Source organism: Anser cygnoides, chromosome 7 (assembly GCF_040182565.1).
Source record: "Anser cygnoides isolate HZ-2024a breed goose chromosome 7, Taihu_goose_T2T_genome, whole genome shotgun sequence".
Taxonomy (NCBI): Eukaryota; Metazoa; Chordata; class Aves; order Anseriformes; family Anatidae; genus Anser; species Anser cygnoides.
This window is the reverse complement of record NC_089879.1, coordinates 14,870,641-14,897,727: the sequence shown is the minus strand read 5'-3', so window position 1 is coordinate 14,897,727 and position 27,087 is coordinate 14,870,641. Positions and strand designations below refer to the sequence as shown.

Below are 27,087 nucleotides of genomic sequence, written 5' to 3'. Positions count from 1 at the left end.
GCTCCTCCACCCCCTGAGGGCAGGACATGGTGGGACAGACAGCGGTCGGAGGTCACCTTCCAAGCCAGCCAGCACCTGTAACACGTGGCTCTGGGCCCATCAGAGCTATCTATCTTCCTGCTTTCTCTTCGCTCCTTGGAGACAGAGCCTGGAGAAGGCTGTAGCTAATTCATTTAAAAGCTCCAGATTACTCACTGTATTGTTCTTCATTTGCATGTTGTTGCTTAAATTAGTGCATGCCTGCGTGGAACAGAAGCGTTTCATTAGCACAGAGGATGGTGTTGCCTGAGCCGGTGTCCAGAGAACAGATTCTTCCACAACAACATCTTGTTAATCAGCTAATTAATCATGTAATGCAATAGAAACCCTGGGAGAGGAGACGTCATCCCGCCCGGGGGGGCTGGCTCCGAGTCAAGCCCCCTCCCCAGCAGCAGCTGTCCCTGGCAGGGAGCAGAGCTCCGTCCCTGCGTCCCACGGGAGCCCCAGAGCAGCTCTGCTATGGGGCAGGGCGAGGGGTGACACGTCCCCCTGAGAGGGACAAATGTGTCTTGTGGGCTGTCCCTACTGCATCCTGCTCAGGGATGGGCCATCGCCGCCTCTGAGCACACTGCAGTGCCCTTGGGGCTCCTTGCTGGCACACCTGGGCCTCTGCAGTGCAAAGTCAAGATTTGGCACACACCAAGGTGCAGGGACGGGAGAAACCCTCCTGGGGGCAGCAGCATAAGAGGAACTTGGTGTTTATGCTAAAATGATTGGCAGTGAGATAATTAAGTGTGGAGGTTTAAGATGCCAAGGGACCACTCCAGCAGAAATCTAGTCAATTAAAAAAAAAACTGTCAGATTAATTTCCAGTCCCCTCAGCACTCTGATCTACGCTTTCACTTACTGTTTCTAAAAAGTCTTTTTTTCTTTCTTTTAGTTGCTACCTGAAAGCTGTGTGCAAACCCGTGTATAGCAAATGTGCAGGGGAACATGGACTCAGGCTAGGGGCAAGGCAGGTGCTTCCATGCAGCAAGGAAAAGAGAAAAGTGCTTGTCCGTTGTTTCTCGTCATATTTCTCCTTGATGGTGAACAAAGATTAAAAAAAATTCATGCAGAGACATGAGCTGGGGTTTATGGTGCAAGTCATACTTCCTGCAGCACTTTGTTGTCTCTGCAGGCTCGGGCAGGTCCTGCTGCACCCGTTACTTGTAAACCACGTTTTAAAAGTTCCCTTAAAAGGGCAGCAATGTGCATTTTTCTACTGAATGATAAAACTTGGGGTGTCAGGTGCGTGGATACTGAGTGCTAGCGACACAAGGACCTCCACAGCTCTGCACAGAGCCCCAGGCTTGCAGGTGCCGGCCTTGCAGGCAGCACCCAGCCTCCTCTCCCCTGCCTGGAGCCGCGGGGGCTCTCCGTGCCAGCCCAGCCACGAGGGATGCTCAGCCACAGGCAAAATGGCCCTCAGCCTCCTCGCCCCCCTCACCACCCTCCCGCCTACAACTCCCAGCGTGCCCCGCGCGGGGGCGGGTACCCGTTGCCCCGTCGAGCGTGTTCTTTCGCCCGGTGCTCGTTCGAACCGACCAATGGCGGCGGGGCGCCTCCGGCCGCAGCCAATGGCGAGGCGGGAGCGAGGAGGGGGGCGGACCCGCGGGTGGCGCGGCGGGCCAATGGGGAGGCGGGGCGGCAGGTATGAGCTGAAATGGCGGCGGGAGCGCCGGCAGCCGGCGGGCGGGCCGGCCGCAGGTAGGAGCGGGCGGGGGGGGCAGCGCGGCCGCTGGTTTTCGGGTTTTTTTTCCCCTCCGTTTTGTGTGTTTTTATTTTTTGGTCCCCGTTTTCTCTCGTCCTGAGGGAAGGGCGGGTGGTAGCTGGCACGGACGGGAGACGCGAGGTGGTGCCCGTGCCCGGTGTCACCGGCGGCGGTCGGAGCCGCTCGGTTGTCCGTCCGTCCGTCCGTCGGCCCGTCGGTCTGTCTGCAGCCTCTGCCCGGCTCCTCGTAACGGGGCGGTAACTGCAGCGTGACGCGGCGCCTGGCCTCAAAAGGACAAACGTCCTTCTGCTACAGGGAAGGCGGAGGGCAGCCCTCATCGGTGCGTGTAAATGTCTAAAGGGTGTAAAGGATATAAGCGTCTAGGTGCACATATAAGCGTCTAGATCCACACATGTAAGTATCTAAAACATCAAGAGGATGTGTCCGGTCTCTTGTCAGCAGCGCCCAGCGACAGGATGAGAGGCAGCAGGCGCAAGCTGAAGCCCAGGAGGCTCCGGCTCCATATAAGCCATACAAACACTTCTTACTGGGAGGTGGCAGAGCACTGGGTTGCCCAGAGAGGTTTTTGGGGTCTCTGGAGATTCCCAAAACCCACCTGGATGCCGTCCTGCACAACATGCTCTAGGTGATCCTGCTCGGCATGACTAGATGGTCTTCAGAGGTCCCTTCCGACCTCGGCCCTTCTGTGAAATACATTTAAGGCTCAACGGGTACGTTTAAGGTTCAATGAGTACATCTAAGGTTCAATGCAGTGCTCGTGTCGCCCATCTGGCGTGGCAGGGGTGGCGTGAGGGGGAAGGTTTCCAGCCCCGGGCCTGGAAGGCAGGGTGTCCTGGGAAAAGGCCTCTTGGTAGTGTCACAGAACAGCTGGACGACAACAGCTCACGTCGTAAATAGGCACTGAAAGGGGAGACAATTGCCGTCTATGTCCTACTGCAAATAGGAATATGTTCGCTGTAAGCATGACTTAATGGTAAAAAGTCAAAGTGACTCGCTGAGGGTCACGGGAGAAACGGCTGGTTTGGCTGTTAAAGCCAAGTGCGAACACATGGCTGCTTTCATCCAAAGATAGCCTGGAGCAGCGACGAGCTTATTCAAACGTTCCCTTCCCCACAGCCCTCGCTAAAATTGTTGAGGCTCAGACTTGCATTTAATCCCCCACTCTGCCCAGCCCTCGTAGCCACACATCCCGACCCCGACACAAGGCTGCATTGCCTTTGCAGTATTTTTGTATGTTTGCATGTAACACCCCCTCCTGTTCCCATCCAGGGCCTGGGATGGGCTTGGACAACGGGATCCTTGTTCTGCTGCACTTCAGTTGATTGTGTGTTTGTCTGAAGGGGGAGAGTGGCTTGCCCACATATCCCAACGCAGCGTCTGGGTCTCCTTGCCAGCCTAGTCATCGCCTGGGCGCTGGGCGCGCATTCACATGCATATGGAAATGTCACTGGGCTTCACTAGCGCTGTTTAAAGGTGCCTGGGCGCTCGGTTCAGCCTGGATGCTGCGCTGGGGAAACCGAATCCCTTGTCCCAAAGGGCAACGGTCTGCAGCGTGTGGTGGTTTCACAAGAGGCGCAGACAGACGGGAAGGAGGCGGCAGGATGGGAACGGTGGCTTGTGCTTAGTGACGGCACTGAAGTCACGTTCCTCTTGGAAACACCGTCCCTCTAGGCTGGATTGTGGCGTAGAGGCTGGTCAGTGCTGAGGCCGTGGGCACACACACGTCTGGTGGGTCCCAGCCTCTCCTTGCACTTCTCAGATCCAACGGGGCCCTTGCACATCTTCCCCCACGGCGCAGCAGCCTCGCTCCCTGGCTCTTGGCCTTTCTCACCTCTGTGCTAGGTAACTGCAATAAGGCTTTCTCGAGTTCCCTCGTACATTTTTTTTTTCAGAAACTGCAGATAGCAGGGAATGCGATAAGCTGCTTAAATAATTGCCTGCCAGATGGCTAACAAAAACTTTTAATATGTTTGCTTTTGGCCTATAAATCTCTAATAACTTGGAGTCCATCCAAAAACATCCTTTCTTCTCGAGCGGCAGCGTGGCAGCTCTGATTTTTCAGAGGCAGCGCGTTCTCGGGGGAGCCGGCATTAGTTTCCCTTTTTGTTTTAGCTGGAGTTCAGACAGGACGCTGAAATGCGGCGTTACGCCTTGGGGCTTCCACACGGGCATTCCTGCAGCCCCGTGAGCTGTCGAGGAGCGGGCTGCGCGCGACCTTCCAGCTTTTGACGTCCTAGCCTGCCCCAAATCCCCCCTGGAAGGCCCCCGCTCTGCTCAGCTCGGTGAGTTTGTTACTTGGCGCGGCTCTGCCGCTAGCACCGCGTGCTGCGCCGCTCCGCGGCCGCCTCGCCTGCTTATCTGTGTGCCTCGGCAGCCCCGAGCAGATGTCACCGGCTTACCGGAGGGCTGGCACGCGTCCAGGGGTGCCTCGTCGCCGCTCCAGCTTGTGAGAGTTTACACATCTGGAACGTGGGACGTGGCCTCCGCCCTGCTCCGTGGTGTCTGCGGGGGCTTTCTGGCGAGAAGGGATTTGATGCGCTCCCCTGTGCTGGACGTGGGAGGCAGCAGCCCTGGCAGATCGCCCGTGGTGCCAAGCGGTCTACGGGAAAACTCAGGTCTACGGTAGGGTGTTCCCAAGGCAAGTGGCATGTTAGGAAAAGTAAACAACAAAAAAGATGCATCATTGTGTCATGGTTATAGCAATACAGAGAAAACTACACCAGTTCCTGTTTATACAAACCCTTCCCACCTGAAGTGGGAGCTGTCAGCGGTCATGGGTGTTTTAAAGTGTATCAAAGGCACTTAACCTTTTTTTCTTTTTAAATAAATTTGTGCAGTTTAAATGGTGGAGGCTTTAAAGGAACAATCAAGCTAATTTCAGCTCTTCCAAGGAGCAGCATCTGCAGTGTATGTGGGTACGTACCGTGGCAGGGGGACCTACCTGGCTGGCGTTCGCCCTTTGGTGACAGCACCCGCTGCCTGTGCCAGGCTGTCACCCAGCCCCAGGACTTTGTGACCTTCTCCAAGGCGGGCAGGATGCTTCTGGGCGATGGGAAGGGGCTGCAGGGCTTTTGCAGGCTGCCTCGCTGGCAGCTCCCGGCCTGGGCTCGCTCCCCACGTCCCATCGCCCTGCGTGATGTGTCTCGGACCCGCTCCTTTGTGCGCAGCCCCACGCTGCCCCCGTGCACAAGCTGGGTTTTCTCTAAATGTCTGCAGTGTGACCTGATTATTTTCCCTGTCCTTCCTCGCCCTCCTTTTTAATAGTGTCTACAAAAAAGCTGGCGGAGTTCAGTTATCAGTCACGCTGACTGATAGTGCTGCCTCTCCTCTTGGGATTCCTCCTCTTTTCTGTCCCTCCAGCATTCATTTCAGATTTAGCTATCAGCCCTCTGAAGACGGGGTATTGCCTTTGTTCTGTGTTTGTACAGCACGGAGCACAGCGGAGTCCCCAGCTGTGACTGAGGTTCCCAATGCCACAGTGATAAAAGTGAATGGAGCAGTAATGAGGAGAGGCAGCTGCTGCCGTCTGAAAAGGTTCAGTTTTGGTGCTGGCTTCAGTGAAATCCTGATTGGATCTAAGGCTGCTCTTTCCGAGCTGCTTCCTGGAGGGGTTTACATTAAAATAAAGACATTTACAAACTTCGTACCGCGCCGAAAGTCGTGAAGATCGGGGTTGTTATTTATTTAAAGCTGTTAGACTACGTTAAGGCAGACAAACCAACTTGCAAATCCTTCGTGCAAAATCACGGGGCTCCTGGCGGGGTTTCGGTGTGTCTGCGGAGCCCTGGGCACGCCGCGGGATCACCCGCTGGGATGGAGGCTGGGTGAGGAGCGCCGTGGTGAGCCTGCAGCTCCGCTGGGGTGCCTTTTAGTTTGTCTTCCCCTTTTAGTTTGTCTCCTTTTAGTACCAGAAGGCATCAGGATACTCTGATGTTGTGCTGGCGGCTGATTGAAGTACTGCTTTGGCCCCATCGCAGTATTCCTGTAGACTTTCTGAAAAATACCGTAAAAGAATTCGCCGAGGTCAAACTTGGAGAAAATCACGCTGAAATGTCAGTTTCCCGACGCTTCCCATGCACAAAGCTCTCTTGCTACTGCAGTCTTGCTCGATGCTCGCAACGCGTTGCACGCTCAGCTTGTTCCGAGGCACGCTCCCCCCCAGCCCTTTTATCTTCCCAGATAGGTCTGCCTGCCTCCAGGTTCGCATCGCAGATGTGCAGCTGATGTTGCCGAGGCCCGCTTTGAGGCCTTTGCTGAGGCAGGATTTGAATTCATGGCTTGTAGCAGGGATCCGGAAAGCCAATTTATCCGACGTCCGAAAGATGGCCGAGTGTCGCATTAGTTCCAGGTTGTCCAGCACAGGCTGCTGTCGCATAATAGCAGCTTTGTTCCCCGCCTCCCTGCTGTTTGAATTGTATATTATTATCTGATTCCCGTAGCCAAAAGGCTGATTCGCTCCGTGTTAGCTGTTTGGAGGTGAAGAAAGCAAAGCAACAATTAAAAAAGGCGGTGTTTTCCATTATGGCTCGCTTGGATTAAGTCTAGAAACAGTGGTCAAGGCTTGGCACCCGCTGTGCTGCGCGCTCTGTGCTCATCACAAAGGGACTTCGCCCTCACGGACCGTACGAGCACAACCCTAGGCAAAAATTGCGGCATGTTTTTCTTGACATTTCTCAGAGGAAAATCGGTCACCCCGGGAAGAGTTGCTGTGCTGAATCGGAGGGCTGAATGCGATCTTTGTTACGCTGCCCTACAAGAATGTCAGCCTGAAGTACAAGCCTCGAAACGCCCTTAACTGTGGAGTCACTTCTGATGTCCCTGCAGTCCGTTCCCATTAGAGCTCTTTTAAATCTTTTTATTTTTTTTTTTTTTTTAATCTAGGAAATAATTTGTCTTCTCTTCCTTTTGTTCTTAAAACGATTTCACATAATTCCACTCCGGTTCTTTCATCTCGTCGCAGAATCTGGGCTGGCTCCTCTCTGGCTCCGGAACACGGCCTTCAGACGGCCGCATTAATTGATTCCTTACTCCGGCCCGGCGCGGGGAGCGATGCTCCTTCTCCCTCCCCGGGGAAACGTGAGCCTGAGCGCATCCATCCCGTCTCCCTTTGTGCTTAGCCAGGCGAAGAATCTCTCGCGTCTCGTGCTCCCTGGCAGCGGCTGCTTATCGCTCCGCGCTCGCTGCTCGGCAGTAGCCTGCCTGTTTCTCAGTCCAAGGGTTTTGTTATTAGACAGGGAGATTTTCTTCCATTATCTGCCTTATTTTCAAAAGCTCTTTAATCCCGTTACTCCTCTATGGTGAGACTCGTCTGCTGCGGCGTGACGGAGGTATTAGCTTTTTAGCGACAACATCCGAGGCACGCAAAATGGCACTGGAGATGTTTTTGCCCACTGAATTAGGTACATCAGCGGCTTCCAGCTCTTCCCCAGCTAGGCAAACACGGCTAACGCCTTGCCCCAGAGGTACCCCTTCCTCCCCTTTCTTGGCTCGCGTTCTCTTTATGCTCTATTTCATGCTGCTTGAATCTGTTTCTGCCTTCACATGCACGGAGTTAGAACAATTAAAAAAAAAAAAACAACTCCGTGAAAGCTGCTAAAACAGCAGGTCTCACCTAGCTGAATGCAAGCTTGCTTCCACACGAGCTAATTTGCCTGCTTGCAAAGCTCCTGCCCACAGGTTCAATCACCAGGTTTTGCCACTTAAAACCTCATTTTTGTCCTCGTTTCCGAGACATTTCCCCGGCTCGGCTCTAGTTACCTTAGGGATTAATTGATCCATCATGATTTTGACCTCCTGCACCATCCACTCCCCATGAAATGATGGGGCTGTCATGCCTGAAGGAAGAACGCAGGGTGTGACAGACAGCTTTCTTTGTGGCTTGGCCGGGATCACAGGCTTCGCTCCGGAAAGATGCGAGAATGGCAAGGATCTCGGCACAATATAGGGCCCATTTTTTTTTAATCTGCTGTCTTAATCACAACCCTATTAGTACAAGGTTTTATTATTCATTGGGATTTGACTTTATTCATGGGATCGGGGAGGAAGCTATTTAGCCCTTTATTTTGCCTTTCGACGTGTCGGAAAGCGATCTGAGCTCACAGCATGTAAAAATACATCTCTCATTGCAAGCAAAGAAAAAAAAAATAGCAAAAAACCTCCCTGAATAAATGTTTGTCTCCCCTTCGCTGCTGTTACATAAACTGAGTGTAGGCAGAGTACATCCATCTTCCTTTTTTAACGTGAAAACAGCAGATGGGGCACATGGCTCTCTCTGAAGGTTGTGGTGTGCGCAGCATCGGGGATTGGCAGGGTTATTGTGCGGGAAGCCAGTGGGGGCTTTATCCTTGCTCGGAAATGGGGGCGTGCTCCGCATTTCCATTTTGATCAGCGATAAGGGTACAAAGGGAAATTTTCCGCGCGAGGAAGGGCCGCTAATAAAGTGACCTTTCCGAACCAAGTGGCTGGTCGGAGTGCCGCAACAAGGGCGCGCGAGGCTGGTGCCAGCTGCGGCGGGCGGGATGGCAGTGGCAGGACGGCACGCGGTGGCACAGCCGTTGTGGCAAACGGCAAGGGGCAGGGCCGTTCCCAGCTCGCGGGCTACGTTGAGTCTTTGAAATGATCTAAAAGCGTCAAAGGCGCGGCCTGAGAGCGTCTCGAGCAAGGCTCCTGGGCACGGGGTTGTGCGGTTAGGGGACTTCATTCTTGTCCTGCCGGTGCCGCGACGTCGGTTGTGCTCGGATGCTGCTGGGAACGCGTTTGCCTGGCTTTCCTCATGGCAAACACGGGGTGGGTTTGGGGCTGTTTTGTGGACCCCTCTTAGATACAGGTGGAGAGCACTTAACGCCACGCCGGTCCTGATTCAGAGCCCCGGTTTCCATGTAGGAGTTATTTGCCGTTAAACTCCAGCTACGCAGCCTTTGGCAAGAGACATGAATCAATTTGTCCAGCTTTTCTTTTCTGTTTTGTCTCTGCGTGAAGGCTGATGCCCAGTGTGTGCCAAGGGGGCCTTTCAGCCCCAATAATGCGCCCTTGTGTCTCATAGCATGCGTAGGATTTGCATAGGCTGTGCTGGGACAGGCAGGTTTCTTTTGTTGCTGCAAACAAGGAGCAAGTTCTTTCCCCTGTCTCTGCTTCCTAATGCCTCTCCAAAAGCTCTCAGCACTCATGTAAGAAATTTACTTTTCTCTTTTTCTTTTTCTCGCATTAAATGTCGCTAAACTTTGTGCAGCTCGAACGCCGGCTGTGCAGAGGAGCCCCGTCGGTCAGCTCTAGCTGACGAAACTGTTTAATTTCCTTTCTCCGAATCTAGGTGTCTGACTGTCGGAGGGCGCAGATCATCCGTGCCGCTCGGTGTAACCGCTGCAGAGTATTTGCATATCATCCCTGTGGGGAAACAAAACTGCGAGCGGGTGAATACCAGCGCACGGATCACTGCCGGCGGGGTCACTGGGCCTAGACGCCCGCCGTTAACCCTTCTCAGGGGCTGCAGTGCCACGGGAGGAGGTGTCGAGGGGCTCAGGGCTGGCACCGCTCGTGTGTCGTAGCCCTGTGCGATGAAATGCGAGTATGATCGGATTGATCGCTGGCCGCTTTTTGGCAGCGGGGACCGGGCTGTTGCGTTTTCCGTCTTGATTTATTGCGTCGAACAAAGTGCTGAAAAACGCGCTGGGAGGTACTCGGGAAAATGTGGCCCCCAGTTGGAGTCGGCAGCATGCTCCCGAGGCCGCTCCGAGCAGGGCAGCTGGGAACCTTTCGGAGCTCTCAGAGATTTTGGCTGGCCTGGCAGCCTGCCGTGCGGTCTGCCTCGCAGACCTTCCTCCTCTCCGTCCTCCCGCAGGAGCCTCAGACATCCACGGGGAGCAGCGAGAAGGGGAGAGGGATTTGTGGGGATTCTCACGGTGCAAGTGTTGCTGAGCGCCTGGCGTCCTGTGATTTCAGCGAGTTTCTTTCTCCCTGCGGAGCCAGAGCCCGGCTTTCCTTCTCTTATTCCGATCACAACACCCTGGGAATTGCACCGAGATGGTCTTTTGGGTCAAATTTACGCAGATAGCCGTTCTGCTCAGGTGTGGAAGCGAGCGCGGCCGCCCGGCCGCGGTCAGAGCACCGCGCCGCGGGCTCCATCCATCCCCAGCAGGGGCAGGGTGCTGTGCCCGCCGGGGGAGCACGCTTGGCACGGGGACACCTCGGGTGGCGTGGGGCTGGTGGGACTGGGAATGTCAGCGAGTGAAAGCAGGCAGTGTGTGCCTGGGCGGTGGGCAGCCTCCTCCCAGCACACCGACTCGCGGGGACAGGGCAGCGCTTTGCAGCAATGTATGGCATCGTGGCAGGAGCTTGTGACTGGGGGTTAACGACATGAATCCTCACTTTTAGGTAAAAGAGGGAGAGGAGAAGCAAGGGAGGTGCTAGCCTCTGGGCCTGACTTCAGAAGTGTGCGAGCCTTTGAGACAGTGGTGGGAAGATGGTAATGAAAGACCCAGAGGTAGACGGAAATCGGGCTAAGTTCGGCGTGAGCATGGTGAAGAGTGCTGATTAAACCGGGATCTCTTTGATAACTTTATTTTTAGACATGGGATATGTGATTTTCCTAACCTCTGCTAGGGGTAAGTACCTGTTGCAGATAACCCTTAGTAGAGCATCGTCTCGGATGCATCCCTTTTCCCACGCCACGTGAAAAGCTTTCAAGCTGGAGAAGGTGGGTGTCAGGAGAGAATTGGGAGGTCAGAGAAAAAACAGCCTGAAGAAGAGGCAAGAGAGACTTGGAGCTCCTGGAGCGAGTCCAGTGAAGGGCTGCTAAAACGGTTCAGGGACGGGAGCATCCCGCGTGGGAACGGGCTGAGGGAGCTGGCCCTGCTCAGCCTGGAGAAGAGGAGGCTCGGGGGGACTGATCAATGTGTATCTGAACGGGGGGTGTCACCTTGTTGGCAGCTTGTCACCTGGATCCCTAGCAATACTACGAGCCAGTGCTGTGACAAAATCATCGTCCTAAAAACAGAGTCCCAGGGCATGGCGACTTCCTGTTTGTCTCTAGAAAGGTAGTGATGTTGGGACAGCAATGGGAACTGCTGGGTGTAAGCTGGCCATGAAAATATTTAGATTGGGATTTAGACTTTCAGGCCACGGGGAGTGAATTTCTGGGAGGAAAGGAGACAGAACCAAAATTATTTATGACCGGGAGTGGTAAGTTGATGTAAAATGTTGGATGTCATTGCTGCCACAGCTAGGAGGATGTGGATGCAGTGACAGTTTCTTTGGTTGGGCGTTGTCGTGTGCTGCATGTTTTACCATCACACCGTGGAGAGCTAGGCATGGGCTGCATTGTGCAAACAGGCCAGAAATGTTTTAGCTCCAAAGGGAAACGTAACCGCACGGTGCTGAACGCTCACCAAAGACAGACAGGGCTGTCGGTATAGACCGGTAGCTCCTGTGTCAGCAGATGCCTCCTCTGGGGCAGACCAGCTGGCTGTAAAAGTGATGAGGAGTTGCTTTATTTTTTTTCTCCTTCTCTTTTTTTTTTTCCAGTGATGCCATCTGCAATCTTGTCATTTGCAATGACTCCTCCCTCCGCAGCCAGCCCATCATCTTCAATCCCGACTTCTTCGTGGAAAAGCTGCGCCATGAAAAACCAGAGGTGTTCACAGAGCTGGTTGTCAGCAACATTACCCGGCTCATCGACCTGCCTGGGGCAGAGCTCGCCCAGCTGATGGGAGAGGAAGACCCAAAACTGCCCGGGGCAAACAGCACAGCTTCTGGATTCTTTCGTTCCTTGATGTCTTTGAAACGCAAAGGTGAGTATGGCATGACGCCTGGTGCCCACCTCCAGGGTGATGCTGACAGTCATCCTCTGTTACCTGTAGTTTACATACCTTCCAGCATAGACCTGTTCTTCTGAGCTCGTGTTGAATGCCTGATACCGTTGGTGGTGATCTCTGGGGGTTCCAGCACAAACCACAGAGATGTGGCCGCGTGCATGCTCCTGGTCTGGATAGCGCAGAGCTGGAGAGGTGTGTCCGAACAAACTGCAAGTTCTTCCAATGCATGCCAAGGCAGCTTTGTCTCTGCACACAGCATGCTTGACTTTGTCTGTGGTAGTCCATGCTCTGTTTTCCTTAGCTCGTTAGCTTTCTTCATAAGTGATGGAGTATTAATAAAGGTTGAGAACATCAAGTTCTGTGAAGAACGGTAATGCCCAGGTTTTCCAGGCCACTGACTTCACTTGGTGCTTGCTGTCTCCTTCAGTTGCTGTAAAAGCTGTCTTGAAGGTCTTTTCTGTTCAGCTCAAATCTATAAAACAGGTAAGAGCCTCTCCAAATGCCAGTGCAGCTCTGATCCACGTCCAGGTCCTAGCAGTCAGTGGCAAAGCTCTGCTGCCTGGCTCTGCTCAAGCCCAGGTTCAGCCCTGGGAGATCATGCTTCTGAGGCAAGCACTCAGCTCCAGTTTTCTTGTGGAGTTACAAAACAGTAGCCTCAGCCCCCTCCTCAGAAGTCTGAGCTTCGCTTTTGAGCAGCACAGTTGTGTTTGGATCCTCTCCTGTTCGCTGGCTCGCATTACTGCTTGGTTTTGCTACATCTTACAGGGTGTTCTAGGTGTATATGTGCCTTCTCCCACCTCCACCCACACTCCGAGGGGATGCTGGTTCTCCTTGTAAGTTCAGTGAAACCTCTCTCATCTAGACAAACTACCTCCATCTGGGCACCTCTCACATCCTCCTGTCTGCCGTGGTTTACTAGCTAGACCAGCTGTCTGCTGGCAGAGAAGCTGTGGGTAGCTGCCTTCAGATGCTGGCAGCCTGGGGTTGGACATTTCTAATTCCTTTGAGCAGTTCCTCTGTTGTGAGCACCTCTGAGAAGGGAGGTTCCAGTGTGTCTGAGTATGGCCTCTTTTGTCTTTTTTTTTTGGTCCTTTGTATAGTTTCTCCAAGTGTTTGCTTCTACCAAACCTGTGCCTCCATCTTGTTTTATAAGGACAAGCCCTGCAGCTCCATTGCTCAGGCTGAATTTTCTGGTGCTGACGCCTGCCCTGCACCCAGTGGGAGCACTCACCCTGGGCTGGACAGCTCTGCAGGGGAAAATCAAGTATTGGAAATCAAGTACTTTAGCATACTTAGGCGAGAATTAGTGAGTACTGCCATGATTTACCTTGCTGCTCTATAATAACAGGTCTTCACGCTGCCCCCAAACTGCAGTTAGACTGTGCTCGTACCTGTGTCGCTCCTGCCTCTGTGCCAGACACCTGATGTTCAGACACTTGTTATTTGGCAAACAGGAGCAAGCAAGTACCTGAGTTGAGAGGGTTTTCTTAGTGCATAAGAAAACTTCCCCGTTCTTGTCAAAACCTTCTAGCAGGGGTTTGTGAGCCTTCTCTAGCTTTTTTTAATTATCTGTACTCTGCTGGAGCACTGCTGTTGCCTACTTTCAGACCTGACACCTCCTGCTCACCCTCTCCCTCCAAGAGCTGTGCCTTTCCCCACTCAGACCATTCCCTGGCCATGTGTCACTGCAGCTACAGCTAGCAGATGTTTCCAAGTCTGCTGGCTGTGCTCCCAGGCTGCAATGGCAGTGTCTCCCTCCATTGACAGGCACTGTCTGTGAACTCCTTGGCCAAACTCGGAGAAAAAGGGAGTTTGTGCCTACGGAAAAAATCAATTTCGTGTACGGTGTGTTTCATCTTTGAGCTATCATTTGTTTTCCTTCGTGTTATAGACCAGCTAGAACAAACAGGTTTTATTTCTTCAAAGCCAGAGGCCAAGGACCATACTGCTCAGAGCTGATCAAACTGCAAATACGACTTCTTTGGGCATCAGGAAACTCAATCTCATGCTGCTGCTTAGTTTCAGAAGCAGTCGTGCCATAACATCTAAGCCTTTGTAACTCAGCATCCATTCTCCAGGCGCTTCTTTCAAGTTTCTTTGAGAATCAAATTCTCATTCAGATATCAGCTTCTGACTTCAAAAGTAAATCGAATCTGTCAGGCATGTCTCAAGAAGATGTATTTTCCTCTCCTCTTCCTGGCCACTATTGATTCTATCTGTTGAATGTCTAATGAGTTTAGTTTTCTTCAAGGACAAGAACCTTTTGCCAACTGTTCTCTCCCTTTGCACTCAAGCCTTTCAAATCTTACGTGTGGATCAAGAGGTCACATTGTCCTTTCTCCTGGAAGACTGGAGCTTGTGCTTTATCAGAGGGAGGTCACAAAGTTCTTGATTTAAGGGGAGGCTGGAGTTCCTGGTGACTTACCATGTATTTCAGAAGTCCTGGAAGAAAGTGGAACATACTTTAGGCGGAATAAATTTAGTCGTACAGGAAGGCTGCTCAAGAAATGCAGTGTTAACCAGGTCTTTCCCACATGCTGTGAACATCAACACCACAGAACAGTAAGATCTGTAGTACAGCAGACCAAAGGCTAGTCAAATCACAATGTGCTATGGGGGGTAAAAAAAAAAAAAACAAGGCAAAGCTGGTGGGGGGAGAGCTTCTGTCAGGCCAGCCAACGCACTGCTCGGATAGCTTGCCTATCATTTGCAACTACAAGTAGGAAAATTCTCAGCCACAGAGAGCTGGGGTGCAAACGCCCAGCCAGCCCTTGGAAGTGGCCAGTGCTGCCAGTCTGGCCGTGGAGGAGGGAGGAACATTCTTTTCTTTAATCTGCAGGCTCTTTGAAGCCGAAGTGTGAGGGCAGGACAAACCAGGTGCATACCTGGGTCAAGTTCTCAGTGCCAGTCAGCACGTGCGGTGTGTTCTGTGCAGCTCTTTGGCCACCTGCAGCCAAAGCCTTTGTGCATGGGAGGGAAGGAGGGGTGCACAGGGCTGTGGTTGCTCCTGGTGAAGCCTGGAGGAGTTACCTCAGCATTCAGAGGGACAGAGCGTGCTGGCTGTTTCCACCATCTGGTGGAAAAAGCCTTTCACCAGCAAGACTCCATTTGTTAGAAAAAGCTGTCCTGCTTGATAAACACTCACCTGGGAAGTCCCCCTCTGGACAGAACAGTTTTCTGCACTAGTTCAAGTACCTTTCACTTAAACATGCTTCTCATCTAATGCTTCCTCCCGTGCAAGTCTCCCTTTCAGCTTAGTTGCTTTTCTCTTCCTTTGGGGCTGGAGCCTGCCACTACTGGAGTTGTGGAGCTGATCTGTGCCAGCTCATGCCTGATCTGTTCCAGCTCCAGTAGGTGAAAGCGAACTTGGGGAGTGAGAGGAGCTGTGGGTGCTCCTTATGGAGCAGGGCCCAGCTCATTGCTTTGCTACTCTCCCTTTTTTTTAGTTCTTCCTTGCTCACCCCTCTGATACTTTGCACTTTACTTGGGGCAGCTGACATGGAAAAGACTCACCAGATTTAGGAATTCTGGGGATTACCCATCCCTGTAAAGGAGGCCAGCATGAGCCCTCTGGATCATGCCTGCTCTCCCCACTAGTGCCTGTTCCCCTCTCCCGTAGTCTCACAGTTCTCTGCTCCGCTCCATGACAAGTCACAGTGAGGATTCAGCTGGACTTTGCTTCCCAGGTGTGGAGTGTGCCAATGCGTCAGGCACCTGGGCAGTCCAGGCTGTCACATCTACACTTCCCACGCTGCTGCTTCCATAGGGTCCGGGCTTGCGCATGATATGCCCTTTAAAACTGAAGCATCTGTTCTGGTGTTGTTTTCTTTTCAGGAGCTAGAGAATGTTTGCCTCAGCTGATAAAAACTGTAATTAAGCTGAGGTAAGAAGCAGGATGATGAAGCTCTTGTAAGTACAGCACGGTGAGATGAAGTGACTTATTTGGGAGTGCTTGTGAAATAACGTCCGGGGGGGGGTCCTTGTGACCTTCCCCCTTCGTATTTTGGGGCAGTGGTCTTTGCATGCTGAGATCCTGTTCTGTGGGGACCAACAATCTGTGACTGCTGTGCTCTGTGCTGCTTGAACATCTTATCTTTTCTTCCGCAGAGAAAGGGGTGGTGTTCGGCTCACCGCTGACAGAAGAAGGCATCGCGCAGGTCTCCCAGTTAATTGAGTATCTGCACAAAAGTAAGTGCTTCTGTCTTGCTCTCTTCCTATCCCAAGGGACATCTGGCCCACCTCAGGTCCCTGGTGCAGGCAGGGTGGAAAGCTCCGAGTTCTCCAGCAGCAGGAGCTGTGGGCAGGACTGGACGGCTGTTCCCCAGAATTGCCTAGCAAATAAGCTGATTTATTTCACCTTCTGCACGTACTCTTTGTGCTTATGGGAGTCAGCCTGAAGTCGTGGCTCTTAATGCAGATCACCGAGGTTTGCCGTCAAGCTCTGGAAAGAGAACTGGTATAGTAAGAAGATGGGAATCAGTCTCTGAATAACTGGTAGCTTTTTTTGCTCCCCTCTGTTGAACAGATCTACGAGCAGAAGGTTTGTTTCGGGTGCCAGGCAACAGCATCAGGCAACAGATGCTAAAGGATGCTTTGAACAGTGGTACAGATATCGACCTGGACTCTGGGGAATTTCATTCCAACGATGTGGCCACCCTGCTTAAGATGTTCCTGGGTGAATTACCAGAGCCCCTGCTGACACACAAGCACTTCCATGCCCACCTCAAAATTGCAGGTGAGTGACCAACAGAAGAGTGATGAGCAGAGGGGATGGAGCCAGCCTGCTAGGAAACTGGTAGCGATCAAGAGCTGCATGCTAGGCTGTGGGAGATCCTGAAATGCAAACCCTACATGCAGGGTAAGAAGGAATCTTCCTGCCATCTCCGCCTAATGGTGGAAAGACTGGAGCTGAACACCCTAAGGAATCAGACCAGGCCTGCCTAGCCCAGTCTTCTCTCTCCAGCATAAGATGCCTTCAAGAGAAGAGCCTGCATGGGTTACCTGGGTCTCCATCTATTTAAAGCCTGGGGTCTCCTGAACTGACGAGTACTTAAAAACCATTATTACTTAATCGTTAACATAACTAAATAACTGAGCATGTACTTATAATGACCATTAGTGAACTATCTTGATTTTGGGTGGTTGTATGTGGACCCAGGAGTTGGACTCAATTGTGGTTCTTTCCAAATCAGGATATTCTGTGATTCTACTTTACGTGAACAACCTCCATCTTGCCTTCAACCCACCAAAACTCTTAGCGACTGTGTTGTTCTGTGGGAGATTGAGACGTCAGGTGGGGAGTTTGGGAGCTGGGGAGGGATACAAAGGGCGAAGAGCTGTGCAGGAGTTCAAAGGAGATCCGCGTGTGAAGAGGGAAGGGTAACTGGTTGCAACAAGCCTGCTGTCGGAGGGGGAATTGCATGTCCTTCATGTTCAGCCCTGTGATTTGGCAGACTTGACGCTGTTTGATGAGAAGGGAAATAAGACCAGCACTCCGGACAAAGAGCGCCAAATTGAAGCCCTCCAGCTGCTCTTCTTGATCCTTCCTGCACCCAACCGCAGCTTACTCAAACTGCTGCTGGATTTGCTCTACCAGACCGCCAAGAAGCAGGACAAGAACAAGATGTCTGCCCACAATCTTGCCCTCATGTTCGCGCCCCACATCCTGTGGCCCAGAAATGTGAGCATGTGCCTCGGTATCTGTTGGTGGGATCTTGCAAGGTAGAAAGCAGAGGCTTGTCAGGCCTACAGGGGAGGAACCAAGACGGGCAGGTTGTGCTGATACATTCGGTGGTGTGAGGGTTGGAGGCTGGGATGGTGAGGAGGTGCTGTCTGGCAGGACTCGGTCCTAGTGTTCAGTCCAGACCCACCGTAGGTTTCATTTTGCAATTGTTGCTCTGTATTTTTTTCAGTAAAACTTAAAGCACATCACAAAACTGCTTTTACGAGTAACAGCTCTGCACAAACCTTGAAGATGTCTCTCTGCAAAGTTGCTTGTGCTGTGGGTGAACTTTGTGGCCCCAGAATTGTCTGGGTGGCCAAGGTCTTGGGTCAGCTTTCATCTCAGAGCAGTGTTGGCTCTCTGAGCTCTGCTCACTGGTGTGCTCTGAGCCCTGCCTGCCCACCTCCTGCTGAGACATCGTCTGTGCCTGTACCCCAGAATCAACAAGGGCAGCAGCAGAGACGGTTCCTACTTTCCTTCTAACAGCTGCGCCTTTGTGTCCCCTTGCCAGGTGACAGCAAATGACCTGCAAGAGAATATCACAAAGCTAAACAATGGAGTGACCTTCATGATCAAACACTCGCAGAAACTCTTCAAGGTAAGTGTGCTTTGGGGTCTTGCTCTCCATGCACCTTCTCCATGAGACGGAATGGCCCTTACCCCTGCCACCTGGGATCTGTCTGGGTATATTCTGGGTGCTCTCTTCTGAAGTGAGAGCAGGATTCCTGCAAGAAGCTGTTCCTTTAGTGAGAGGAAGCCTTTGCTGGGCGTGCAGCCCAGGAGAAGGCAGCCAGCTCAGAGGTGGCCTTTGTGCCTTGGCAGGTCAGGAGCACGGTGCAGTGTAATACCACCCTCTGCTGGACACCCAGCACCTGCTTCTTGCCTGGGAAGCCTGTCTCCTTGGGGCAGTTGGTGACCAGGCTCCCTTTGAAGAGGGGAGGGAAACTGAAGGGGCTTGTCCTGGATGAGTGCTGCCAAGAGCTGCATCCCTAATACAAAGGGTCATTTCGTTGTGGACTTCTCTGCGAGGGGCAGTCAACCTGTTGCTGTTACAGGCACAGTCTGCAGTCTTGGGCATCTCTGTCTAGCTCAGAGTGGGATGCTACAGTAGGACAGGAACATGGGGCTGTCTGTGGGTTTCTCCAAGGAAACGTTGGAAATGTTTCTGCAACAGTCTTCTGACTTCCTGGTCACTGTAGGCATCTACCCTCTGCAAAGAGACTTCCCATAGAAGCTTCCTTTCTGCCCTCTTTGTCCAGCTGAGAGCTGGGGGAATTGCTTGGACAAAGCTTCTGTAGAACCCAGCTCTTGTTCTGTTTTCCTCTTGTGTTGGCTGCCTGCATCAAAGGGAAACTGAGCAGGGACTCCATGGAGGATACGAAATCCCATTGCCTTGTTTGCCCTAAGCAGCAGAGTGCTTGCATGTTGTGGTTGCAGAGCAGCTCTTTGAGGGGCTGCCTTTGCCCCAGGGCCCAGCACACTAAACATACATATGGTATTTTCTCTGCTCATGGTCACAGGCCCCAGCGTACATCCGGGAGTGTGCCAGGCTGCACTACCTGGGATCCAGAGCCCACACGTCGAAGGTAAGGCCAGCAGCTGTGGTGCCTGCCCTGCATGAAAGGGCAAAGGCTGTGGTGCTGCGAAGGGGTCTTTGTGAGTGAAAGAGACTGAAAACAAACCAAGTCGTGAAAGAGGATCTGTTAGAGAACAGGACTGAGGGAACCATATGGTGTGGTAGTGCAGGCAACTGCATTAGGGAAATTGGGCAGAGTTGGAGCATCTGTTAATCAAAAGCGCGGGGAAAGCTACCAGCACCTCTTTAGCAGCAAACCTGCTCCCCGTGCCCAGTACATGCAGCACCTGCTCCTTCACGGGGTTCTGCCTTCCAGACAGATGCATCTGCTGCCATGGCCAGGCTGCTCGGTAGAGGGGCTGGGATAAAGGCTACCTGCTGCCACCGGGACGAGGCTTGGCTGCGCCTCTCCAGCAAATGCTTCTCTCCCTCGTAGCTGCAGGAGAGGGAAAAGGTGTCACAAGGAGCTGCACTGACTCTTCTCAGGCCTGGAAGGGCTTCTGCAGCTGGCATCCAGGAAGGGAGGGAAGAAGCAATGGGGTCACCTTTGTATTGCTGTCACCTCTTCCTGGCACGGGGCCTGCTGGTGCAGTGCTGCTGCAGAGGGGTAGGGAAAACACAGCCCTGTGCATTCACTGGGGTGAGGCAGCTCACGAGACTCTCCCCAGCCTGACTCAGATGGGTGGCTCACTTGGATTAAAGCATGGCAAGCGACTGCTCTCTCCTCTTTCCCAGGATGACCTGGATTTGCTCACATCTCCTGGCTCCAAGGAGCTGCAGCCCCTCAAGTCTCAGAAGCGAAGCCGACTAGACTCCTGCCATCAGGAGGAGACCCAGCAGCGCACGGAGGCGGCTCTGAGGGAGCTCTTTCGCCATGTCCACAATATGCCTGACTCTGCAAAGAAGAAAAAGCTCATTCGGCAGGTAGCATGGGGAGGAAAGATCTCTTTGGGGTGTGCTTGTCAGCACAATTCTGTGTGTAGGGCTGAAAGCAGGGCCTGTTTGAGAGCTGCTCCTAGTCCTGGGCAGGCTGGGGAGATGGGGCTCTGGGCTGTGTAAGAGGCAGTATGACCTGTATGAAGGCAGGGGAGGAGGAAGACTATCCTGGATGTGGCTGACAGTGGAGCTTCCTGCACCACGTTGTGCTGTGAGCTGTTTTTTGAGCCAGGGATGTGCCAGCCAGCAGTTTCCCAGTCATGATCATGGCCTTGTTGAGCTTCTTGCCTTGGGAAGGGAGAAGTCCCTTCCTCTCTTGCTTGCAGAGAGTGGGACAAACTGGTTTCAGGTGAGCATTCCCAGCCAACCTGCTGCTCCACAGAGACTGGGTGACATGGCCAGCTCCTGTCCTGGCTGCTAGCCTCCAGCTCCTTTTTCCTTCAACAGCTTACCTGGTAGCAAGCATAAAGCAGCTTTGCACCCAGGTTCCTTGTAGGCCTGTGTGGGAGGTGTAACTTTCCTTTTTCTTCTCCCAGCACCTATGAACTGCTCCTCCATTTTGGGGTGTGGAAAATCCAGGCAGAGGTTTAGCCAGAGGGCAGCATGCAGCAGCAAGGGACTGGTTTAACTGACAGTAACCGTGCTAACCTACTGCCCTCGTGTTTCCTCCTAGTTTAATAAGCATCCTTCAGCTCTCACTCCTGGCTCCGAAGCGGCCACACCCCCAGCACCACGACGTACCCGCTCGCGCTCCTTCAGCGGCCTCATTAAGGTAAAGGCAGCCTCTGAGCCCTGCTTTCTGCTGTGAGTTTCTGATGTTGCTCTCTGCTTTTGCCTTGCCCTGGCTTGAATGATGCCCTCAAAGGTAGGGACTGTTCAAAGTATTGGCTGCTAGAGAACACAGATCCACTGGGAACAGAAAAGGCAGCATGGTGAGAATAAGCCTTGCTAGTATAAAGCTTAATCACCTAAGAGATGCTCTGCTGAAACACTTGGCAGTAGGAACTGTGCATCTTTCTGAGAGCTTGGTTGCTTTCTGAGATGAGATGAGGACTGACAGGGAGCTGGTCATGTAGTCTAGCTTGTTAGCATAGGTGTGAGCACACTGTAGGCCGCCCTGCAGCAGCATGTACCTGCTTCTGACAAACTGGGCTCCTGGCCAGCCCTTCTGTCAGCTCCCAAACTCTCTAGGATCAGGCAGGCTCAGCCTGGTGGCACGGTGTTTCAAGTGGTTCTGCTTTGCAGTCTTTGTTCCAGCCTGGCTTCCTGTTTTCTTTCCCAGCATCCAGCTGCTTATCAGCAATGCATCCTGCTCCTTCCCTTTCTTTTCCTCTCTGCACTCTAAGCACTAGCCAACGGCCCTCTCTTCTTACGGCAGCGGAAGGTTTTGGGAACCCCAGTTATTGTGGAGAGGAAGAGCAGGGACACCACACCGGAGCCCAAACGAGCCAGCAAAGAGAACATCCACCTGGTAAGAGCTGCTCGCGGCACCGCTCAAGTTGTGGAAGGGAGTTTGGATGCAACTTGGGCACCCATCTGACTGATCCTGGGGGGCTGCTCACTGTTCTCTGTTCAAGACAAGGTTTCCAAGTTTCTTCAGTGTGATCAGATAAGGCCTTAGGAAGCTGCTGTGGGGAAAGCAGTGCAGGGCTAATGAGGGCACCACCGGGGCATGGGTGGCAGCTCTGGGCCTCCAGTCCAGAGTTGTCCCCCTGGGTTTAGCTGCACTCCTGCTCCGGGACATTGCCTTATGCCCACTTACTCCTCACATCCTCCCTCACAAGCTGCACACAGCCTGCTGCCTGTGGGTAGGGCTGTCCCCTGGGCCAGACAAGCCAAGAGTAGATTTGGGTGGCAGCTGCTCTCTGGTGGTACAGGTAGCTCCCAGAGAATGCTGTGGATGCCGCTTCATTTCCTCTCTCTGCTCCTGTTCCCCTATCTCGTCCAGTTACAGAAATGTGGATCTCCAGCTCACACGTCCCAAGCAAAACTGAAATCTTTGGAGGGCCGGAAAGAGGTGAGAGAGACAAATGCACACGTTTTCCCTGTGAGGAAAGAACCTGGCCTGCTGGGCTGTCCTCCTGAGGGGGATAATAGCGTGTCCCCCTCTTCCTGCATGGTGTTCCGTGTCTCAGGCATTCAGTTGCTGTAATTCTTTGCTCCAGGACTCCTGTAGGCGCATGCGAGCCCACCTGCTTTCCAAGGACTCCTCGTCCCTCTGAATGGCTTCGCACTGACGCACAGGTGGGGAGTGCCCGGCCTCGCAAGCTGTGAATACTGTGCTGCACTGAGCGGGGAGCCTGCAGCCCTTACCAACACTCCAGCGCCCGTGAAACCAGACCATGGCAAAGACTGCAGGGACTTGTTTCGTTCTGTACATAAATTATATTTCGTTCTACTATGGGGCAAACCACTATCTAACCAAAACCTGTGCAGCATGTCTGACCTACCGGCTCTGGGAAGAGCTGCTTACAAGGGGAGCCCTGTGCGTTGTGGGGCCCTGTCTTACTCCCAGCTTTCTCTGCAATGTTGCTAGACTGTATTCTTTGCTCTTTCTGCTCTGGGTGTTTAACACATTGGCTTGGTTTTGCTTCCTTCCCTCTGTTAGCAGTGTGAGCGGTGGACTCCAACCTTTACCCGCATCCTGACAGTTAACCGTGCCTCTTTGGAGCCATGCCCTCTGTGCTTCCTGGGATCTCTGCTTCCTGCGGGGTCCCTCTGGCCTTGTCCCTGCAGGGCTGGAGCACACAAATGGTACTGAGCACAGGAGGGGCCTGGTGGAAGAGGAGAGGCTCTGGGTGCCATCACTTCAGGTGGGGCCTGGGGAAAGCCCCTTTCTCATCGCTCTTTCAGATTGGGCTGGAGGCAGCCCTTGCTCACTGCCTTCGTGTTTCTGCAGTGCCACGCTGCTGCTGGCCCTGCCCGGTGAGCAAGGAGTGGCTCTGCTTCATGTTCCCCAGGGAGGCTAAGAGGAGCAGGGCTTATTCCTGGGGGCAGGAGGCTGGCAGAAGCTGTCAGGGGCAGGGCAGCCCAGCCTCTGGATGCTGGGGTGGCTGTGGCAGGCAGTCCGGTGGCTGTCTGCACAGCACAGCAGCAGCGTGAGAGGTGTGGGAGGGCTCCAGCCGTTTGTGATCTGCTGCAAATGGTGCCAAAGGCTTTGGCTCGAGACGTTTGGATGGCTGGTCAGGTGCCTGGCTGATTAGTCATTAAGTGGGGAGAAAGGGTTGGAGCCAGGTTGGGCTTTTTGCCCTGAGCTGCAGAAATGAGATGAAACCATCTAGATTCAGGATAACCCCCCCATCACAGCTGGCCAGTGTCAGCCGTGGTGTTAAGCTGGAGTGCTCCAGTAAGCCAATCCTGCCAAGTACCTGTCTGCAAGCTCGCTGGGAGGAGACACACAGGGTCACTGCTGTGAAATAAAGATTTAATCAGTCAGGGAACCATCTAAATGCTTCTCAGCCCTTCTTGGTGAAGCAAATAATCTTTGGAATCCAATTATAATTGTCTTCTAATCTTTAAGAACCAGCAGCCGGCAGGAGTTAGAGCTCTGTCCTTGACAGCTCTCCCAGACAACTGGTGGCAGGAGGTGTGAATATCGGGATGCGAGCAGGGAGTTCAGTCTGACTGGCTAGAGCTGTCAGAAGGGGCTGTTGGAGCCCTGAGCAGCTTAGCTGGAGTTATTCATGGGTTTGTACTCGGATTTTTATTTGTTTTGAAGAGCTACAAAGCCACGTGCCTCATGCTGCAATGTCCAGAGGGATGTTCCTGGTGTTTTATCGGGGGTGCCTGCCCCCAGCCTGACCCCGGAGTGGAGGAGCTGCCTTGAAAACGTAGGGGTTAGTGGGACCGTAGATGTGGGAGTTGTGAGTTGCTGGTGTTAGGAGCCTCTGTCACAGCAAAGAAAGAGCTCTGGTTCCTCAGGGACTGGGCGGGCGAGGATGCTGTCAGGAAAGGCAGAGGCTGTTTGCTATGGTAGCCGTATGTGCTGTTCGGATGCGTCTGTAATCATTCCCTCCAGAGGCTTAGGCTGTCTTTGTGCTCCTCTCCGAAGGGCATGGTGTGTTTGGCTAAGCCAAAGCCCTGCTCCTGCAGCCCCCAGCAGAGCTCTGTTAGCAGAGACTGTAAAGGCGATTGTGGGGTGAAGCTTTTGTTCATCCCATCCCTCCTTTCCCCCTTGCCCCTGGCATACTTGGGCGTATTTGTATCTGTGTGGACGTTGGCTTGGCAAGGCAATCTGGCCCCTCGTGCTAAATACACTGCTCCTGTACAGACGAGAGGGAAGTGGCTCTCCTCTCCGGTGTCACCCCTTACTGATAGCTCCAGCTCAGAGACTGCTGCCTTCTGGCACAGCTGAGACTTGCTTAGCCCTAAGAAAAACTATCGTTGGTGCACCAGCCAAGGCTTCTGCCTGTCTTGGATGCGTTCCCTTGCAAAGGGGTGGGCGCAGTCTCCAGACAGGGCAGTCCCCAGGGAGGCTCAGAACTGAAGGTCCTGGGGTCGGTGCCCTGCCTTTAGCCCGTGCTGAGCATGGCGGTGGCTGGCAGGGCCCTGGCCTCGAGGACCCTCGGTTGTAGCAGCCCCACTGCTCACACTGCTTCACAACCAGGGGGGTTTAGTCGTGTCTGGGATGTGCCTCATTTGTCTGCCCTGTGCCATGATGCCTCACAAGGATGCTTCCTCCCAGAGCAGCCACTAACTGTTCCCAGAGTCTATCATTTCCAAAGTATTTTTAATCTTTGTTCTTATTTATATATGCTGTGTACGTACCGTTTCAGACTGCTGCCTTTCAGTGTGTTCATGTGAAAACCCCATATTAAATGCTTTTATTTTTAATGGTTTTGTTGAGTGGCTTAAGCAGTTTCACTGGGACCGTGAGGACCTGGCGGTGCATCCGCCTTCAAAAGGAAGGAAATGTCTGCTCAGAAACCCCAGTGCCGCTGTCCCTGGAGCGCAGAGATGCCGCCTGCCTGCAGCTCTGTCCTCCCATGGCACTGGTGTTTGTTCCCCACGCGGGGTCTGAGCGCGATGCAGGGTGCCCGGGCAGACTGTCCTCCCCTGGAGGTTGAAAGATGGGCCTCTTCCTTTCCTGTCTTCCCCCCTGCTGTCATCCAGGGTGATGGGAAATCAGGTTTACAAAGAGCACTTTTTATAAATAATGGATCAAATGAATACATTTTTCTCTGCAGAACCCTTCCTTTCTTGGCTGCTGAGGGAGGATGGTTTCTGCTTGCATTTTTGCTTCCTTCTTAATAATAGTGTCTCAGATTTTTATGCAGATTATTTCTCTGTGAAGTTCTTCCACAGTCGAAATGCCCTGGGCTTGCCTGCCGTGGCTCAGACACTCATTAACATCCTCGCCATGCAATAGAAAATGAAGCAGGAGAAGCGAGCGGCACGGTACGTTTGAAAGCAGCGCTGCCTTCCTGCAGGGTGAGCTTCAAGCGCAGCGTGCTCTCCTCTGGGGCTGCGCTTGGGTGGCGAGGGACTGGCGTGTCCCATCTCCCTGCAGCCTGGGGAGCAGCAGCAAGTGGACTTCTCCGCGCTGGGAAGCGGGCCTGGGAGTCTGGAGAGACAGTTCTGGCTTTGAAAGTGTTGAACAAAGGGATGCAAAAACTCACAGGAGCTATTTTGAATATTGCAAATCCAAATATCGCCTCCCTGATAGCACCGAGGCAGCTGTGATTCAAAGCGACAGCTTCAGCCTGCTTACATAATTTTGAAAATGAATAGTTTTCAGTCCCTGAAACCACAACCCAAGCACTTGGCTGCGGTCTTTGGGACCAAACGCTGGGCGAAGGTACATCCTTGGAAGGGGATCTTTCAGCTTTCAGGGTGTTTGGTTTGGCCTGTCACTACTCCTGCACAGCAGTGACATTACAAAGCAAACAAGCAGCACTCATCCTTCGTTTCATTAAACAGTTTTTATCTTAAAGTGCACTGCCCAGACTTGCAAATAAGTTCTGCAGACTGTCACTGCTATCTAAATCAATTTTTGCAAGTTGTCTTGATTTTTTTTTCTTTTTTAAACTGTTCTGCCCTGGTTCGGAGATGAAATAAGATATTTTCTCTCTTAAATTATCATGTGTGGCTGGGAGCTGTCATGCTGCTGCTGTATCTCACTGCCTAGGGCAACGATGTAGACAAAAAACACAAGCACTGCTAGCGATAGATGTTGGCACCAGCCAGACCAGTTATCAGGCTTCACAATCTCATTGGCTTGGATTAACTAATATTTTTTCATGGAGTGAATAAATTACCATGTTTAGTTCTGTTTGCTCGTCTCCCCTGTGAGGGCTCCGTGCTGGAGCTCATAAATTGTGTAGGCGAGTAGATGTGGGATCTCTGGACCAGCTCTCGGGCCCAATCCTGCACAGGTTTGGGATGTGGGGGTGTCCTGGGGTGCATCTCCTCCAGCCCTGCTCTGCTGTGCCTCACCGGGGCTGTTTGCAGCAGAGCAAGAGGGGGCTGGCAGGACAGACCCCTGTACTCCTCACGCTCTTGGGGCTGGCGTGGACCCTGTGGCCTTGGGGACCTGCTCTCCTTCCTGCGTGCATCTGGGGGACAGGCAGGGAGGGGCCTGGGGCTAAGAATAAAGCACACAGGAACGTGGAGGTCAGGGAGAAGGGAGGGAGCAGCGCTCAGGGTGCTGGGAGGGATGCACCCTCAGGACAAAGCTCTGTAGGTAACCCGTAGTGCGGTCCTCCAGCCCCCATGACAGCCCTGCACTCATCTGCAGCTGAGCAGAGCTGCCACAAGACAGGCTACAAACCCTTTCCCTCTGCTTTTCAAGTGATTTCTGGCTACTGGCATCCTCTTGTCATCCGTCTTCAGGGCCAGAGCCAGGCACCCAGTCCCTTGGGCTCATACCTCAGAGTCTGCAGCTCCTTCCTGCAGCAGCCGCCCCCTGAAGTGCCTCCTCCACCAGGTACGGATTTGAGCGACGAAGTCCTGCACGATCTGACTTTGGGCAGGCCTCTGGGAGCTGCGGCTTCTGCCTCCACAAGGGCTGGGGAGGATGCAGAGGAGCACACTCACCACTCTGGGATCAGCAAGGCGCAGAGGCTGCCTGCGACTGCGGCAGCACAACGAGCCCGCGCGGGCGCGCAGCTTATTGATTGCAGCCCAGCGTGGGCCCAGCCGCCAGCTAGCCATAAATATGGAGCAGAGGGAAGCTCGTCTGCACCCAGGGTGTCTTCATTAATAAGATCAGGACAGAGCTGCTGCCTCCCTCATCCATCAGGCTGAGACACTCGTTATTTTCAGGTTAGATGGTTTCCCAGCTCAGGGGTGT

The 27,087-nt window shown here is 53.1% G+C and overlaps 1 protein-coding gene across 4 annotated transcripts; it reads left to right on the top strand.

Annotated features, from left to right (window-relative positions):
- The first annotated feature begins 1,646 nt into the window (after positions 1–1,646).
- Positions 1,647–24,629, top strand: ARHGAP19 (Rho GTPase activating protein 19). Of its 4 annotated transcripts, XM_048060570.2 has the most exons (13): positions 1,660–1,728; positions 3,866–4,035; positions 11,273–11,538; positions 15,670–15,750; positions 16,088–16,297; positions 17,016–17,242; positions 17,796–17,882; positions 18,805–18,870; positions 19,596–19,784; positions 20,470–20,568; positions 21,175–21,267; positions 21,745–21,813; positions 21,962–24,629. In XM_048060570.2, exons 3-13 carry the CDS (start codon positions 11,454–11,456, stop codon positions 22,016–22,018), a joined length of 1,263 nt encoding a protein of 420 aa, XP_047916527.1. In that variant the 5' UTR covers positions 1,660–1,728; positions 3,866–4,035; positions 11,273–11,453; the 3' UTR covers positions 22,019–24,629. The 4 variants fall into 4 exon arrangements, with proteins under 4 accessions (XP_047916525.1, XP_047916527.1, XP_013037581.1 ...); XM_048060568.2 differs by lacking the exon at positions 3,866–4,035 and having other exon boundaries at positions 1,647–1,728; XM_013182127.3 differs by lacking the exons at positions 1,660–1,728; positions 3,866–4,035 and adding an exon at positions 8,775–8,919.
- The last annotated feature ends 2,458 nt before the right edge of the window (positions 24,630–27,087 follow it).

Excerpts from the sequence above, each read along its gene's own strand:
- ARHGAP19 (XM_048060568.2), top strand. The coding sequence starts at position 1,685 with ATGGCGGCGGGAGCGCCGGCAGCCGGCGGGCGGGCCGGCCGCAG. Across the intron at positions 17,243-17,795 it reads ACATCCTGTGGCCCAGAAAT|GTGACAGCAAATGACCTGCA; the intron begins GTGAGCATGTGC and ends TCCCCTTGCCAG. Across the intron at positions 17,883-18,804 it reads ACTCGCAGAAACTCTTCAAG|GCCCCAGCGTACATCCGGGA; the intron begins GTAAGTGTGCTT and ends TCATGGTCACAG.